Source organism: Abramis brama, assembly GCF_963993115.1.
Source record: "Abramis brama genome assembly, chromosome: 19".
Taxonomy (NCBI): Eukaryota; Metazoa; Chordata; class Actinopteri; order Cypriniformes; family Leuciscidae; genus Abramis; species Abramis brama.
In genome coordinates, this window is record NC_139981.1 from 32594561 (window position 1) to 32611899 (window position 17339).

General features: G+C 36.0%; 1 protein-coding gene across 2 annotated transcripts in view; it reads right to left on the reverse strand.

Moving 5' to 3' along the window:
* Positions 1-262: 262 nt before the first annotated feature.
* Positions 263-17339, reverse strand: part of hcrtr2 (hypocretin (orexin) receptor 2) — a 37013-nt gene continuing 19936 nt past the window's right edge. The window contains exons 2-7 of one of the 2 annotated variants that reach the window (XM_084093596.1): positions 17048-17226; positions 14653-14896; positions 8391-8506; positions 5106-5326; positions 2684-2805; positions 263-1417 (exon numbers count right to left, since the gene is read on the reverse strand). In XM_084093596.1, the coding sequence (XP_083949722.1) occupies positions 1248-1417; positions 2684-2805; positions 5106-5326; positions 8391-8506; positions 14653-14896; positions 17048-17226 (1052 nt within the window). In that variant the 3' untranslated portion in view covers positions 263-1247. Of the gene's footprint in view, positions 1418-1807; positions 2577-2683; positions 2806-5105; positions 5327-8390; positions 8507-14652; positions 14897-17047; positions 17227-17339 lie in introns of those variants that run through there. The other variant, XM_084093597.1, reaches the window with a different exon arrangement.

The window sequence follows — 17339 nt, forward strand, 5'->3', positions numbered from 1 at the left end:
GCTAGGTTTTCTCAGAGGAGGGCTATGATAGAAATGTGCATGTCCATCTTGAACATAATCAGAATTATCAGCTAATAAGGGTAAATCTCCACACTCTGGTGCACTGGAGGGAGCATCTGAGTGGTTTCCACAGTTGTACCTTGACAGACTGTAGAAAATTCTGATGGAATCACGTCCTCATGTTCTGATATCAAAGATACGCGAAGTGCAACTTGCATTGAGTTGTATGAATCCTTTGCAATATTTTGCATTTATATTTTTTGTATATATTTTTATAGTTTTCACATGATTTGATATAATTGTATTGATTACTTATATTTAATATAGTATATCTTAAGTTTAAACCATAACCGCATGCTGTCCACTCAAGTGGACATCTGAAGATCTCTTTGAAAAATTTGTAAAAAAAATAAAATAAAAATCAATTCTTGTTTTTCATGCCCTAAGAGCAATAAAAACACATAAGAAAAAAATCCTGACTGAGGTTATCATAATTCATGCATGAAAGGGTTAAAAATGTATTAGTAAATGTTGAAATTTACATTATTAATTCATGTTAATTCATGTTAACTAATGTAGTTAACTTACAAATGAAACCTTACTGTAAAGTGTTACCGAGAGAGCGAGCTGTTCCTGAAAAGATAAAAACATAACACAAAACAGCACTCTAAGAGAAACATTACAAATGTCAAACTGTGCATTGTTTAAACATGGGATAAAAATAAATATACATCAATTTTGTTCAAAAGTACTTAGAAGCGGTTTATGCATGCAAAAATAATGTTTGTTCTCAAACCCGAATCATTTGATGCTCAAACAAACAGAGCGGTGTTTCAGTGGAGCCCGAGTGTTTTCAGAGAACTGTACCCACAGATCGCTTACCATCATCTAACACTGAAAATCTTTTCTTCCCTTCTATCATCATTGTCTTTCAGTCTCGAGTTGAATGCAGTCTCATTGTGTTTCTGAGACATGCCATTATTTTCACCTGTGTCTGCGCGTCCATTCGAGCAGTGAGCTGAAAAATAACCTCTTGGCTCACTGGGTGAAAATATCAATTCCACTGAAGGTTAATGTGCGCTTGCGCAAGACACAATGTCATTTTCAAAAAGTGTGTGTAATTCACTGAGGTTATTATGTCCATTCAATCCTTCCATCCATAAGCCTCGCAGGTCGAAACGTACTGTGTTCTTCTGGTCTCGTGGTCGTGACACAGGATTCTCCCAGAAAAGCCTTCCCACACTGATCTACACTGCCTGGTCAGAGATCCTGGAGATGTTGTCGAAGTTGTGGACTTGCGTAGACAGGGATTTGCGGCTGTCTGTACTGGTTCTCGCTCTGACTCTCTCCTTCGGTGTCTCGTCTCCACTGGAGCAATGACAGATGAACGCCGCTTTAAACTCCTCTCGAAATTTACCTGCGAGAAAACAGGATCTGATTTAAATAAGGTTCCGTTTGTTAACTTGAACTAACACTGATACATTATTCTAAAGCATTTATTATCTAATGTTAATTACAGCATGTACTAGTATCTGTTGATATTATTTATGGGCCTCAGCTGACATGAACTAACAATGAACAGTTTAATTAAAATTAAAAAGGGGATATATGTAAGAATTGAATATATTAATCACTTTGTTTTATTGCCATCGTGTGAACAGCTTGTAAAGAAAATTAAAAATGAGACCTTCCCTGACTTCCTAGGTTGTCAATGAAAGCCTGCAGACTAATTTTTCACATTGCCAGATCTATATAGTCTATAGTCTCAAATATACGTTATATTCAAACTATCATAACTGTTAATCACCTCATCTGTGGATATGATAGAGCTGCTGTAAACATATCCACATCTCTATGATCAGAGGATTGATGAACTGATGTTTCCTCACCGCTGTCAGTTTTGTTGTGTGTTTATGTTGTTATCGAGAGGAAAGCGGAGCACATATTTACATATTCATCTAAACGTCACTTTCAGCAGCGTCAAAGGTATTTCCAACTTCTTTTTACCTCTAAGCGGAGAATGAAAGTTCTGATTAGCTATATCCGGCCTTGAATCACATTCAAGGTATGTTAACTTATGTGTGCATGAGTGATGACTTAAATATAAAAATTTTGCACTTTTTTTCTGGTAGTGTATTTTATATTCTGCTTTTTAAAAACATCAAATGCTCTTTTTAGACCTTTCAAAATCCAAAATAAAAATGTTGGTCCCAAGGTGACTGGTAAAATTAAACGGATTAATTTATTTTCCGTAGGTGCACTGAATCCTCCAAACTGAAATGAGCAGGTAACGATGTACTCAGTTATCAGAGTGGCACAAAGAGAATATTGCAATGCTACTGAAGAAATAATTAGTGTGCTCGTTATGAATGAAAAGGTACAGGATGTTTCCGGAGGGCGAACAGCCTCTCAAAGCTTTGAAGTCTTGTGTGTGTTTGCAGGCGGTGAAGGGAATGACAGGTGTAATGCCTGAATGTGACCAGCAGAGGGCAGTGCTTCTGAACTCGGGTCATCTAGAGTGAATATATCTCTGATGTGACACGCCAGCTCTCTGCTAACGAGATGAGGATTCGAATCTGGTGTGTAAAGAAGGAAGACACTCAAAATATGCAGTGCAGTGACGGTGAGTCTCCAGAACCAGACGTGGAGACCTCTGATGTAGCTGAACGTGTTAAAGACTCACCGCTGAGGAAATTGTAGATGATTGGATTGGCGGCACTGTTGGCGTATATCAGCCAGTGTGAGAAGGTGAACCAGGCGTAGACAGTCTCTCTGTTGTCTGTGTTCTTGAAAACGCCAAATACTCTGCGGATAACAAATAGACATAAACGTATGGAAAGCTTGTTTCCGTCACAGAATAAAAAAGAAAAAGGCGATTGCGACTTTTTATCTCACAATTCTGGCTTTTTTTCTCTCACAATTGCGAGTTTACATCTTGCAATTCTGACTTTTTGAATCAGAATTGCTTGATGATAAAGTCGCAATTGTGTGTTATAAAGTCAGAATTGCCTGATCTAAAGTCGCAATTGTGTGTTATAAAGTCAGAATTGCATAATATAAAGTCGCAATTGCGAGTTATGAAGTCAGAATTGCGTGATATAAAGTCGCAATTGTGTGTTATAAAGTTAGTAAAGTTGTGGAAGAATTGAGAGAAAAGTCAGTCAGTGTTTATTTCTCGCAATTCTGAATTTATATCTCGCAATTCTGAGAAATCAAGTCAGAATTCTGAGATGTAAACTCGCAATTGTGAGATAAAAAGTCACAATTATCTTTTAAAATGTTTTATTCTGTTGCGGAAACAAATTTCCATGTAAACATAATGCAACTATCAAAAACAAAACATTTTGAATAAATAAAGCACATATTTCAAATACAGTGGGACTCTCCTCTTACAAGAAGCAGATTTTATTTTAACAATTTATTAAATGTATTTTATTTGCAGCCTTCATTTCAGCTCAACACATGCAGTCTGGAAAGCAGCTTAAACTAGTGAGGGGAAAACACTACAAGATAGTTTGCATTATGTCATTATTGCTGAACAAACACCAACTGGTTGATCAGAACGCAAAGCTGAGATTGAGTTATGCGTCACTGGACGCTTCGCACTGTCTTTATAAAATGCTATAAAATCATTTCAAATCAATTTCTTAGCATAAATATTGCATAAATTCAAAATACACCTTGTGATAAAACCCTTGTACTTCTCTGTCTCTGTTGGTTATCGTCTTTTAGTTGTGGTTTTCATTTGTATTCTGCTGAGACTGAGCATTTCTTTTTTTTTCTTTTTTTCGGATTAAAAGGTTATTTATATTGAGTGACTACATGTGGCTAAAAAAAGATTATATTTGATTATCTGAATGTTGATCATACATCTGATAACCACATAGCAAAGCCCTGATAAACACCCAGAAAACTAATGGCTTATGATAGATAAGCGCTAATTACTTTTTCTTCAATGCAAAAATCTAGTTACAATTTATTATTGTGGGTGAAATAATGACAGTGAGAATTTTTTGAATTACTGCTAAAACATTACTAGAGGAAAATTCATTACAGATTCTTGGTTTGAACAGAACTCTGACTACAAAGGGCCGCATAATTAACAGATATAATCTCAGCAGTCTGTCTCATGCCTTTAACAACGGCTCACATTACTCATGACAATGTATTATACTACCATAAGACATAAAAAAAAAAAAAAAAATTATATAGCTTTTTTTTTTTTTTTTTCGATGACAGAATGTTTACTGTTGAGTTAACCAAATGCCAAACTTTGCAAGGCATGATACACATCCTACAGAGTTAAGTCATGTGTGTGTGTGTGTGTGTGTGTGTGTGTGTATAGTTTTTTATTAAAAGGACAAAGAAAAATCATTTGCATAAAGAAAATGAAGCCAATTTTAGGATAATCCATCCATTCATTTTGACATTATTTTCATGACCAACAATGAACTTTATATTAAGTGTCTTTAACTACAATGTACCAACATTTAAATGAATCATTTGATACAGTGCACTTATTGTGTACATACATGTTTTTCACTGTACTTATATTTAAAAGCTGTAATTGCATCTATAATTATACTTTTGACCTTTCCTTACATCTTTAAACCCTTAAAGCTTCCCATACCAGCAACCCTGTCCTAACCTTACCAGTATCAGCTCAATAGCAGCACGAGTGTTTTACAATACATCAAGGCAAGAAGTACTTTGCACCTAAAAAATATATTTATTATTATTTTGTTGATGTAAGTACATAGTAAAGACACCTAATATAAAGTGTGACCCAAACGATTAATATATTATTAGTTAAATTAGGTATTTTTAACTCATGATAGTGTGCCTTTTATTTATGCTGATCTAAAAATTATTTTTAAAAATGTGGATCACAGTTGAGAATAATGAGAATCAATAAACCCTTTCAAAAAGCCATTAATTGGTATTAGAATAACATCACAATGAAAAAGAAAAATTGAATGGTCCTAAAAATAAGCTTAATTGTCATCGAAATATAATGTCCTGTTTTTTAACTTTGTTAGCCAGACGTGTTCTTGAGAGCCGTAGTGAGCGTCACACACAGAGACAGAGGAGGCATAGGCTCTTACCTCTTCATGATGTTGAGGACACTGATGGGCAGGTAACAGAGCGCGAACACAAACAGCACCACCATCAGCATGCGGGCCGTCTTCCGGCGGGCTTTCACCTGTTTGATCTCCGCCGAGACGGTGCTGGTTCTCACCTTCACCGATTCTCCCGAGCCCACGGCGTGAGCTGAACACTGCAGAGACTTCCACTTCCTCTGAAGCACCGACGACGTCCCGGGAATCTGCTCAGGGATGGAAAATAATTCTCATTTTAACTGTTAAAATGCTACAGTTACCCAGCCAACAGAAATATGTTCTAAGATTGTTTTTGCTAGCTTTGCAATTAAAGCCAGGTGCATACTGGCCATGATTTGGCTGTCAAATTGTCTTTGTTTTTCAAGACAAAGAAAGAAATAATGGCTTCATGACCAAAATTAACATTAGAGATTTCGTTGCAGCCAGCATTTCAATCCCGTGTGTAACGCAGCTCACCGTCACCGAACTGTGAACGTACGTGTCATGGATGATGATGTAAAACTCTGGACGAATTTTCTTGCGTGCGTGATTTTTTTTTTAACACGTCTCGACTGTCTTACAGTCTGACATTAATGACAACTGAGATCTTACAGTGTGACATGACTTACAGCGATGATCATGTTCGTACAGTCTGACAAGCAACAATCGTAAAGGACTATATTAAATCGTACAGTGTGATAATCGCTTAAAGGAATAGTTCACCCAAAAATGAAAATTATGTCATAATTTACTCACCCTCAAGTCGTTTCAAACCTGTATTAAGTTCTTTCTTCTGCTGAACACAAAAGATGATATTTAGAAAAATGTCTGTAACCAAACAGTTGATGGACCCCATTGACTTCCATAGTATTTTTTTTTCCTACTATGGAAGTCAATGGGTCCATCAACTGTTCGGTTACGACATTCTTCAAAATATCTTCCTTTGTGTTCAACAGAAGAAAGAACTTAATACAGGTTTGAAACAACTTGAGGGTGAGTAAATTATGACATAATTTTCATTTTTGGGTGAACTATCCCTTTAAGTCATGAAAACGTTATTTCTGAGTGTTCTCTGAACGGACAAAACGACCAGTTTTTACAATTTAATAATGTGCTTTTTTGTCATTTGTTGTGTATCTTTGGATTATGCTGTGTTGTAAATAAATCCAAACAATCAAAAAGCCATTCTTTTTTAAATCTCCTCATTCTTTGTGCAAGGTTGCTCAGAATGATAGGGCCTGATAGCTCCTAATACGGCCATTAGGGAGGGTCTTTGTCTTTCTCAGGTGTGAAAACAATACATATTAATGATGTGATCACGCCTCCTCGCATAAAGCTTTCTTACACAAAACACGTCTTACAAATCAAATCAATATATTGTCTTATCTGAATGAGTAGTCAGGATGATTTTCACATAGTTTTGAAGCAAATATTCTAGGCTACGTGATACAATTTTCAAAAGTCTTGTGAAGAAATAATCAGTATGGGTTTCATGGCCTTATTTCAGTGACAATATTTTTTTTGTATTTTCACAAACCACGCATAAATGTCATTATCTCAAAACTGCAAACTTTTACATACATGCTGCTGACATATTATTGTAGCAGAGTTTGTGCTAAATACAGTGTAATCAGACTTTAGCCATGAAAATGTCACAAGTAACAGAAATAAGCACAAATGTCAGAGCATGTCAGAACATCTCCAGGGCCCAGAAAACAGCTCAGACCCCAGAGGGTTAAAGGGATAGTTCACTTTGAAATAAAATTTTGGTATGTTTTAGCTTACCTCAAGGGCATCCAAGATGTAGGTGTCTTTTTTTCCGCAGTAGTTTCAATTTTGATATTTTTAGGTCAAACCGTTCTTGTCTGTCAGTCATTTAATGCAGGTCTGTGGTCACTGTCTCAAAGAGCATGCACAGAGTCCAAATTAAAACAATTCCCCGTCGTCCAAATTAAACAATTCCCCATCGTAAGTACACATTGATGGCCTAAGACACGAAACGAGCGGTTTGTGTGAGAAAACGAACAGTATTTATATTGTTTTTACCTCTTATACACAGCCACGTCCAAGTGATCTGAGGGCGCGCGCGCATCCTGGTGTGTGACGTGTACGCAGACTGGTGCATAGATATATACACTAGATGTCGCCTTAAAGACATTCGTTCCAATGAACTGCCGTAGACAAGGTGACATCTAGTGTATATCTCTATGCACCAGTCTGCGTACACGTCAGATCAGATCACTTGGACGTGGCTGTGTATAAGAGGTAAAAACGATATAAATACTGTTCGTTTTCTCACACAAACCGCTCGTTTCGTGTCTTAGGCCATCAATGTGTACTTATGATGGGGAATTGTTTAATTTGGACGACGGGGAATTGTTTTAATTTGGACTCTGTGCATGCTCTTTGAGACAGTAACCATAGACCTGCATTATATGACTGATAGACAAGAACGGTTTGACCTAAACATATCAAAATTGAAACTACTGTGGAAAAAAAGACACCTACATCTTGGATGCCCTTGAGGTAAGCTAAAACATACCAAAATTTAATTTCAAAGTGAACTATCCCTTTAAGGGGACATTTCATTTCGCAAACATTATAGAAATGTTTCTTCTAGTTTTCTATAGTTAGATAGTTTTCTGAACATCTGAAGCATTAGATAAACATCCAGTATCAGAAAGAAAAAAAAAAAAGGGGAATGTTTTTATGCTAAAGTTTTGAGAACATTATGAAAGACCAGATGACCTTGAACAAGCGTTCTATTAGCGTTACTGGAAGAACGTTTGTTCTTAACTTTGAGAAAATCTTGACAGAACGTTAGGGAAGTTCTGAGAGCGTTCCCTGTTAGCTGGGTAATTGTTTAATAATAAGTTCCCTTACTGTATACGGGGGAAAACTGGGTGACACTTTATTTGACAGGGTCATTGTTACATTTGTTACATGTATTCATGTATACATAATTACATCCAACTAACCCTACAACAGACCTAATCCTAACCCTTTAGTAATGTACTTGATTAATATTACTCAGTACTTAAATGTATAATTACACTGTAACAAAGACACCTTAAAATAAAGCGTAACCCAAAACTGTAATAGATCTAACGGGACATTTCTTGTGATTTTACAGTAAAATACTGTTAAACTGTTAATATGGTTACCACATTAAAAAAGGGAAATTATGCAGCTCACTCCGCTTATAGAATATACAGAAAAATGCTGTCATTTATAAACAGTTCAAATGCTGTTGAGCTATGATGTGTTAACAAGTCAAGAATGCGTACATACCTGTTGACACCAGAGTTTATGACAGATCTGAATGTACGCCAGGACCATCAAACATAATGGAGCAAAATAAGTGACAATAAAGAAGCAGGTGTGGTACACTTTAGGGTAGATTTCATCTGTAGAAGAGAGAATCAATTGCAGAATCAGTCAGATGCACTTGGCATTCTGTAAGTAAAAGCAGAAGGGAGTTTTTAGATAAAGTAAAGGGAGTTTTTAGGCATTGATGGACATTTTATCTCAGCAGGAATGCTGTACTGACCAATCAATCAGCATCCATTATTTCCACTTATACTTAATTACTTCCCCTTTCTTGAACATTCTACTAACTGAGTGTTGCAAGACCTTATTAAACCTTTTCAAATGGATTTCTTATGGACTTGTTTTCAATATATATATTTTTTTCATTTAAATATAATGTTCCTCAATTAAACCTAATTTCATCCATTGCTTAAATGTGAAAAGGCACACTCATTTCCCTTGACAAAGGCCTGCATGATGTATTTTACAGTATGTATATGAATATATGAATTGCATTAATTCAAGTCAGAGCAGAAGAGATGTTATGTTTCATGTTCCTTTGATATAAATGGGATCCTTTGATCATCCATGGGACCTGAGGCTTTCAAACTGAAAAAAAGAAGAAATATATTTATATATATTGTACCTTAATCCCTGGAAGGTAAAACATGAATTATTACTGAAAATGTTTGGGGAAAGTTAACAACCTCCACATATTTTCAGTGAACTTAAAGTTCCCCATTATGCTTTTTTCAGACATTACCTTTACCTTTAGTGTGTAATATAGCTGCTGTTTGAGAATGTAAAAGGTCTGCAAAGTTTCAAAGATCAAAGTGCACAATAAATAAAGTTATTGTCTCCTAAAAGTAAGAAGTAATCGATTCTGAACTGCCGAAATGAGTCGTCAATAACTCCAGTCTCACTTCCTGTTACAAACCTATGTAACAATGTAACACATTTGCATAATGCCAGCCTCTGGTCTTCATTGGCTGCCTGCGAACAGCATCTTTTTTGCTTCTTTTATTTATTGCACATTTATAGTTCTGAAAACCTCATTCCCCATTCATTGTAACTGTATGTAAACAAAACAGTATTAGAAATTTCTTCTTTTGTGTTCTATGAAAGAAAGGAAGCGTGTGTATAAAGAAAGAAATGAGGGCGAGTATAAATAAATACTATTTCCTGCGCTCGATTTTTACTTCAAATCTTTGCATAAACCATTTGGAAATAAACAAAGATCTAAGAACTAAGCTTGATTTCCACTCCAGCTATAGCACTATCTATTTAAAATGTATATATAATCAGCAGCAAAAACAAACACATGAACTTAAGGGAAATCACAAGTGAAGGCATGGGATTTTGAGCAATGACAGCTAGAAGAAATGTGGTATTCATAGACACACATTTCTGAAAAGCAACAAATGAGTATGATTAATAACATATAATACAAACAATAATTTAATGGAGACAGAAATGTGTTTTGAATCGTCTCCCCATTGTCACAGAGACGCCTGTTAGACTCTTGAGACACTGTGATTATCTCTGAGAATGGGCTCGCTGAATTTACATGTCCTGTGTGTGCTGTGGAAGCAGGAGTTAAGAGTCTTATAACCAAATTACTCTTCCCACTTCATCACACATCTGGTGGAGAGTGATATATTCTTCAAAAGCATCTCATGCCTTAGATTGACAGCCCAGGTTTGTAATATTTAGCAGAGCTGGGCTTTATCACTGTGATGTTTGGCAGCCCTAGGGAGAATGGTATAAAGTGGTAAGAAATGACAACCAGACACTTTAGCAAATCCGACTGAATTGATTGTGACTGGCATGTTCTCTGAGCGCAGTGATCTGCTCAAACACCTGTGGCTGAACCCAAGCCCATGACTTGCTGCACGACTTCACAAAGGGCCAAAAATAGCTTTGGTTGTCAATCTGTCAGCTTCACGACAGATGTAATTCTGTACGGCCTACGGAGAGCTGTTCCAAAAAAGTGACAGAGCATCAAAATATTGAGAATTATTGAGAAGACTCTTTTAAAATACTTTTAATGTTGGCGAGATGTTTACTTCTGAGATCCACTTTTGATTTCACTTTAATCTCATATTTATAGTGCTATGGAATATACAATGAGCTGAAATCAAAATTGGAATCTTTGATCTGAAAAAATATGTTTATTTTAAAATGGTGTATGCAATGATGTTAACTATAGTGATTTGATTTATATGTCCATATATATTGATCAACGTTATGTAATATATTAAGCACAGCAAGAAGCCTCAGGGCATGCATTATAATACTTTCATGAAACTTAACTTAAAAGTTAAATAAGCGTGTCATTTCTCCATGTTTTAATATAAAAGTTGAAGAATGTGACACTTGTGAGAACGCGATGCATGCACAATTTTCTTTATCATATTTGTTTAAAGGGGTGGTTGATTATGATTTGACTTTTCTAATTTTAGTTAGTGTGTAATGTTGCTGTTTGAGCATAAACAACATCTGCAAAGTTACGACGCTCAAAGTTCAAAGCAAAGGGAGATATTTGCTTTTAAAGAAATCACTTTTTAAGGTCTACAACAAACGGCTGATAGAGACTACACCACATTCATCCCGGATTAGTGACATCACCAACCCTAAAATTTACATAAACCCCGCCCCCGGAACACGATTTATAGATTATCAAAACAGAATATGCTAATCAATGACTACACATAACCTACATAAATTCATCAACTAAACATCCTGTTGCTTCTACATGTTGTCACTTCTTGAGTCTCTCCATCATTGTCTGAATCCGGTTTGAACATAAAAGGCTAAAAGTTTTTGAAATTTTCAGTGCATGTCTGTGTGAGTGGAAGCTATTGAAGCTCCGCCCCCTGTGCTGGGAGCAGCAACTCATTTGCATTTAAAGGAACAGACACAAAATGGTGCGTTTTTTGCTCACCCTCAAAAATGTCAAATTTTACATGCTATAGACCTTATGCGCCAGAGAAACGAGGGCGCCGCCATCTTTCGAATATTGTCTTTGAACTTCCGTTTTTGCGGTCGCTCTGTATATTTCTATGGCATTGCTGTCCAGGAGTAATTAGCTTTTGAAGTGGATTTACTTATTGTAAAGTTAACGAAAGTTATCATGAGGATTATAATGTTTAAAGCAGATGTCTTAACAAATGTCAGTAGACCGGGAAGATTTTAAAATGAGCCGTTCATTCATAAATACGTAAGATCGCTGTGAAAATACAGACCGGAAGACAAAAGACAGCGAGTGCAGCGCTGAAAAGGGGCGGAGCTACAGAAGGTCTATATAAAAATATCTGTGGGGTATTTTGAGCTAAAACTTCTCATACACACTCTGGGGACAACAAAGACTTATTTTACATCTTGTGAAAAGGGCATTATACCACCCCTTTAAAATGTGGTATTGTGTAGATGTAAATAAAAGCCTAAATTAAATAATCACATAAAGCAATCATATCTCTTCACAATACTTGGATTAATCCACGCATTTAATATGGATTTATGAAGTTTTGGTTACCTGCTGTTTCAATGGAGGGACAGAAACCTCTACAATACTATAAATGTAAATGTTTATTTACACCAAGTGAAATTAGTCCGTGTTATTGGCAGAGGGTATTTACACTGACTCCGCCCACCACTGTCTGATTGAGCCAATCAAAATCCACTGATAACAGATGCAGTGGTGTAGAGTGTAAGGTGGATGGCGTTAGCTATTGGTGCGACCGACCCGAGTTCAAATCCACCTTTTACCGAACTCATTCTTCTCCTTTTTCCCATTGCATATCCGCTCAGAAAGGGATTTATTTTACAAAAAAAATTAAGAATTATAAATTCAAATATCCTTAAAAGTATCTTAATTTGTCTTTTGAAGATTAACCAAAGTCCTATGGGTTTAGAAAAACATGAGGGTGAGTAGGCGAGAGCGGGGCACAACCTAATGCTTTTTGACTTTCTCAGTGTGTGTAAACATACTTAGGTTCAGAGTATTTATTTTTACCAGTATTCATTTCACACATGTCTAGTACAATTATGTGGTGTTGTTTCATTAATACGGTGTATACTTTTTTCTTGATTTACTCCAAAAGAATGGAAGTGAAATGTGACAACATGCACCATAGGTGGGATTCATTGTAACATAACCATATGACAGATTAAAATGTTTTCTGATCTAATCTAACAAGTATACAAGACAAACTAAAATATTTTCTCAATAAAACACAATTATTAACTTTTTTATATATAAAATAATGGCATTTTTTAATAATTAAAAATAAACTAATTTTTGAGTTTGACAACAAACACCGCAAAACGCAGCTATACAGCATAGTTCAAAACATGATAATAATTAATAATTTCTGAACATTGACTTTCAGTCTTTATTCACCTTTTTCTCATGGTTTCTTAATAGAATTCATTAAGTATAGAATAGAATAGAATATCATAGTTCTAATAGGGGCTCATTGTAACACAGTGTGACAACATGCCCCACCTGCGCAACTGGGATTTAAACCCAGCTAGTAAAAGTTAATAAAAAAAACTACTTTTGCTATGATTCAATAAATGTTCAGTGATATCTCCCAAAGATTTCTGATTTTTGGTGATTTTTTTTTCTCTATATAGTGTTGAAATGGCAACTGGTAAATACACTAAGTTTTGTCATACTGGCATGTGTAGAAGTATTTAAAACAAGTGTGTTACAACTAGCCTTGTGTTACGTTATGCCCTGCTCACACCTATATGATGACACAATTTTAATTCAATTCTAAGTTTTTGCATAATTTATCCCTTTACCTAATTTGTTCTATTCCCCAATTAAAATTGGCATATATCTGTTTAGTAACCTGCATTTAGACCTCATTTGTTTTGTTGTGTGACAGCAAATCTTGCAATGAAATCCTGACTTGGTGATGTGAAATTCTATTTGTTCGATATTGGAAAAGTTTAAATTGATTTAATTTTTCTCATTCAACAAATTGCCTGGCACCAGGGAGATTAGTGTTTGACCCAGTGCTCATCCGCTGGGCCCTCACCTCCTCACACGGGCTGCTTTCACTGCTGGATCCCTGACTCATCGGGGCCATTGTGAGACTCATCGGGGAGGACGGCCCACGTCTCTCATCAGGGGGCCGCGCTCTGCCTTTCATGTCTTTTCATCTCTCATAGTGTCTTTTTGCTCAGCAAGGGAACGATCAATGCAGACAGATTTAATCTTTGTAAGGGAATATGCCACGCAGCACTATAAACGTTTGAGTCTGATTAATGTTGACTCCAACAACACGCAGTACGGAACAGTTGGGAAACTGGGAGAAAAAGGGGGAAATGTACCTTTGGGCTTCCGCTTTTGACAAATTTCCATTTATAAAACTGAAAGGAGAATATACTGAAACATTACTGATAAATAACAACTGCCAGTACTGTTACCTGGAATTACTGAACAAATCATACTGTATTGTACACAGCATATTTTTAATATTCAAAACTTTATTCTGATAATATTACTAATTTAATCTCTTAATGTTAATACTTTATTCGCATAAAAGGCCTTACAAAGGATTATTCTCAAAAAAAGTATGACTAAATCCATGTCATTCAGTCTCTGAAGCATGTGTGAAATCACGCCAATTCTATTGGCCAACGGCAGTCACAAGACGTGAAATGGTGCGCCATTATGACTATAAAATGGTGCCGCATTAGACATCATTAGCTTGTTTGTCTTCAGGAAGCGTTATTTGTGAAATTGTTTGCCTTTTTTATTGTTGTTTGTCAAAATAAGAAATAAAAATGGAATGGTGAGCAAACAATTCAGCAAGTGTGCGTCTCCATTTGTGCAGTTTGTATAGAAGCTGAGAATGCACAGTCAGCTCTCGAGGTGGAGCAGGAGGTTCATAGAAAAATTACATTAGAAGATTAGACTACAATCTCTGCATCAGAGTCTTCCATTTTCTGCTTAAAGACCTGGATAAGGGCAAGGGAATTGGGCCTGAGGCGGTGTTTGAACTGTCATGTCAAAAAAAGCCTCAAATTCCAGAGGGTTAATTGAACACTGTTGTGACGAGAACACAATTTTAGCCATAAAACAGCCATTTACTATGTTCTTGAGGTTGCAGTCAATACTCGATTAAGCCTTACTATCTCTCTGTGTTCCCATAGCAAAAATAAATGGCCTGTTTAAAATGATATATAGCCCTAGTGAGAGGAGACGGTGAAGTAGCAGAAGATCTCTTACCTGCCCAGTGTTCATCACATACGGTGAACAGACTGGTTTTGTTGGTGAGCTCTGGCAGAAGACTGCTGCACTCCATGACTATAGCTTGAGGAATCATGATCACGCAGGAGACCAGCCAGATCAGAACGATACTCTTGCGGGCTCTTTTGGCAGTGCTCTTGAACTTCAGCGGGTGGCAGATAGCGTACCAGCGATCCTGGGCAATGCAGCTCAGAGTCAGGACCGAGACCGACACAGAGATCGTCTAGAAAGCAATAGACAGGAGATGGAGACCCACAAACCACAGTGTGAAACAAGAATTATGACCAGACAAGGAATGGTTACACATTATTTGAAGGTGTCCTTGTTACATTATAGTTATACATTTAAGTACTGAGTAATATAATTATGTAAGAAAGTAATTCCTGCTATTCTGTACACTGTCATATGCTAATTGTTATACTAGATGAAATATCAATCTCACAATTTAATAGTTTTATTTTATCAAAATATCACGATTAAGTGAACTTAGGGATGAATTTAAAATAATTAAAAAACTTGCAGACTTCGCAGATTTGCTATGTCCAATAACTTGTGAAGTGAAAAACTAATCATTAGAATTCATTTCTTCATTTGTTCCCTTTCTCTAATTGAAATTGAAATGTTTAAAATAAAACATGCTTTCTTAGAAACCTGAGTTGGTAAATAATGTATAGGTTTTAACTATATCCTCAATATCAATTTCCATTGTCTTTTGTACAATTCCTTTGGTTCATCTTTGATGGGAATTACAAGTATTACAACTAAGTACGGCAAGTATTAGCAATGGATTTTTTTTTACAAGGTACTGTGGCTCTGGTTTACCTAAAACGAGGAAACGCATTAATATAACGTGGTCACAATTGAACAAATTAATAAATAGTGTGAACAATTTCTACTGTGGAACAGGCATGACCCAACAAATGTTGTTTTTGCCACAAAATGTAGCTGTGAAATAATTAGTTGACATAGAGAATTTAAGTTGATATTTCAATAATTGAATGACGCATTTGCATGTTCGTCGTATTATCGGTTAGTGGTCGCAAGTAAATAAATAAAATATTTAATCTTCACTAATATTACAATTACTAATATTAGCAAGTATTTTATTTTGTTTTTGTAGCTGGACTTTATGGAATCGAACCTCTTTATAATTGAGAGGAAGTTTTAGGAACCCAATCAAAGTAAATCACAATAATAAATATTATTAATAATAATTAAACAGGGAACAAGTTACAGAGCTCCTCCTTTAAGGAGTGGATACCAGACACTCCCAATAAAAAACAAAAAAAGAAAAACAATGAATGCATGCATGTATTGCACTGATGTAGATGAAGCATTCCAGATTGGATCAGATTGAAACTCACTTATATCCATTTTCAGTCAATATAAATGTGGAGTATATTGTAGAAATTCCATTTATAAAATAGCAGTACCCTATTTAAAAACAACAGGACGTCAGATGACATGATTATTGCTCGATTTTCAATGCGTGTGTTCTGTGCAAATTGTTCAATTTCCAACAGATATGCTTTTTGAAGTGCTCTTTGAATATGTCTGAATGCATCTGCATAGCAACTATTGTGATGTTCTGGCTTTACTCTAAATGTCAGCTTGAAGAATTTTGAGCTTAAGTGTCTGGGATGCATTTAAATCAATCCTACATTATACTGGCATCAATCAAACATTACTCTATTTGAGGGTCAAAAGGCATGAATGTGATTGGAAACAACTGATTTTATTCAGGCATACAGTATGTCAACACTTGAAGGAGCTGCAGCCATGGCTCACAGCTGCTTCTTCAGCCTTGATAACTTCAAAACTCTCATTAATATTCAGTTATCCAACAAGGGAAGATTGCTATGCCCATCAGGGATAGAGAAGAAACAACAGTACTTGTAGCTTTCAAACTGTGAAGGGTATGTCAGCGGAAATATTACAGATGATCCATTAGGTCCTTGAGTAAATGTGTTCCTTAAAAATGACCAGAAGAGCATGTTGTCATTCAGGAACTCCATCAGTTCCTTCAAATGGTGTTGACAAGCATGTCATTTATGGCAGTGCATCTTAATCTCAAAAAATCGAATAATAAAAAAAAAAAACTTTCAAAGAGCTTAAGCTGTTTATGTGATTTATTGACGGCGAAGCAAAGCAATAACTTAAAAAAAGTGCAAGCAGCCTTGAGCAGTAGAAACTGTGTTAGTTCTACTGATGTGTCAGAAGTTGCAGATGTGCAAGATCAAACATATCATAATTCACAAATGTATCAAAACATTTGAAACTGTATTTAGATACATAATGGCTTCCTATGAAAAGAAACCAAAAAATACAGTGGCAAATTAATTGATAAAAGTCCATACGTTATCCGTTGCCTTACCTGTAAGTAAGGTAGTATCTTGCACAGGGTCTGTCCCAAGAACCAGGTTTCTGTAATGTCCACCACAAGACTTGCAGGAAGACATGTGATTGTGACTAGGATGTCTGCGAAGGACAGGTTCACGATAAAGTAGTTGGTCACAGTGCGCATGTGATGGTTTTTCCAAACTGCAAAACAAACTGAAATGAAAGATGCCATGAGGAATACAGTGTTTTCAAGAAAATGTGGCTGTAAAAATTGTTGCATGAAATGCAGAATCCCAGCCAACAAGCAGTGCTGCAAAGATTACTTA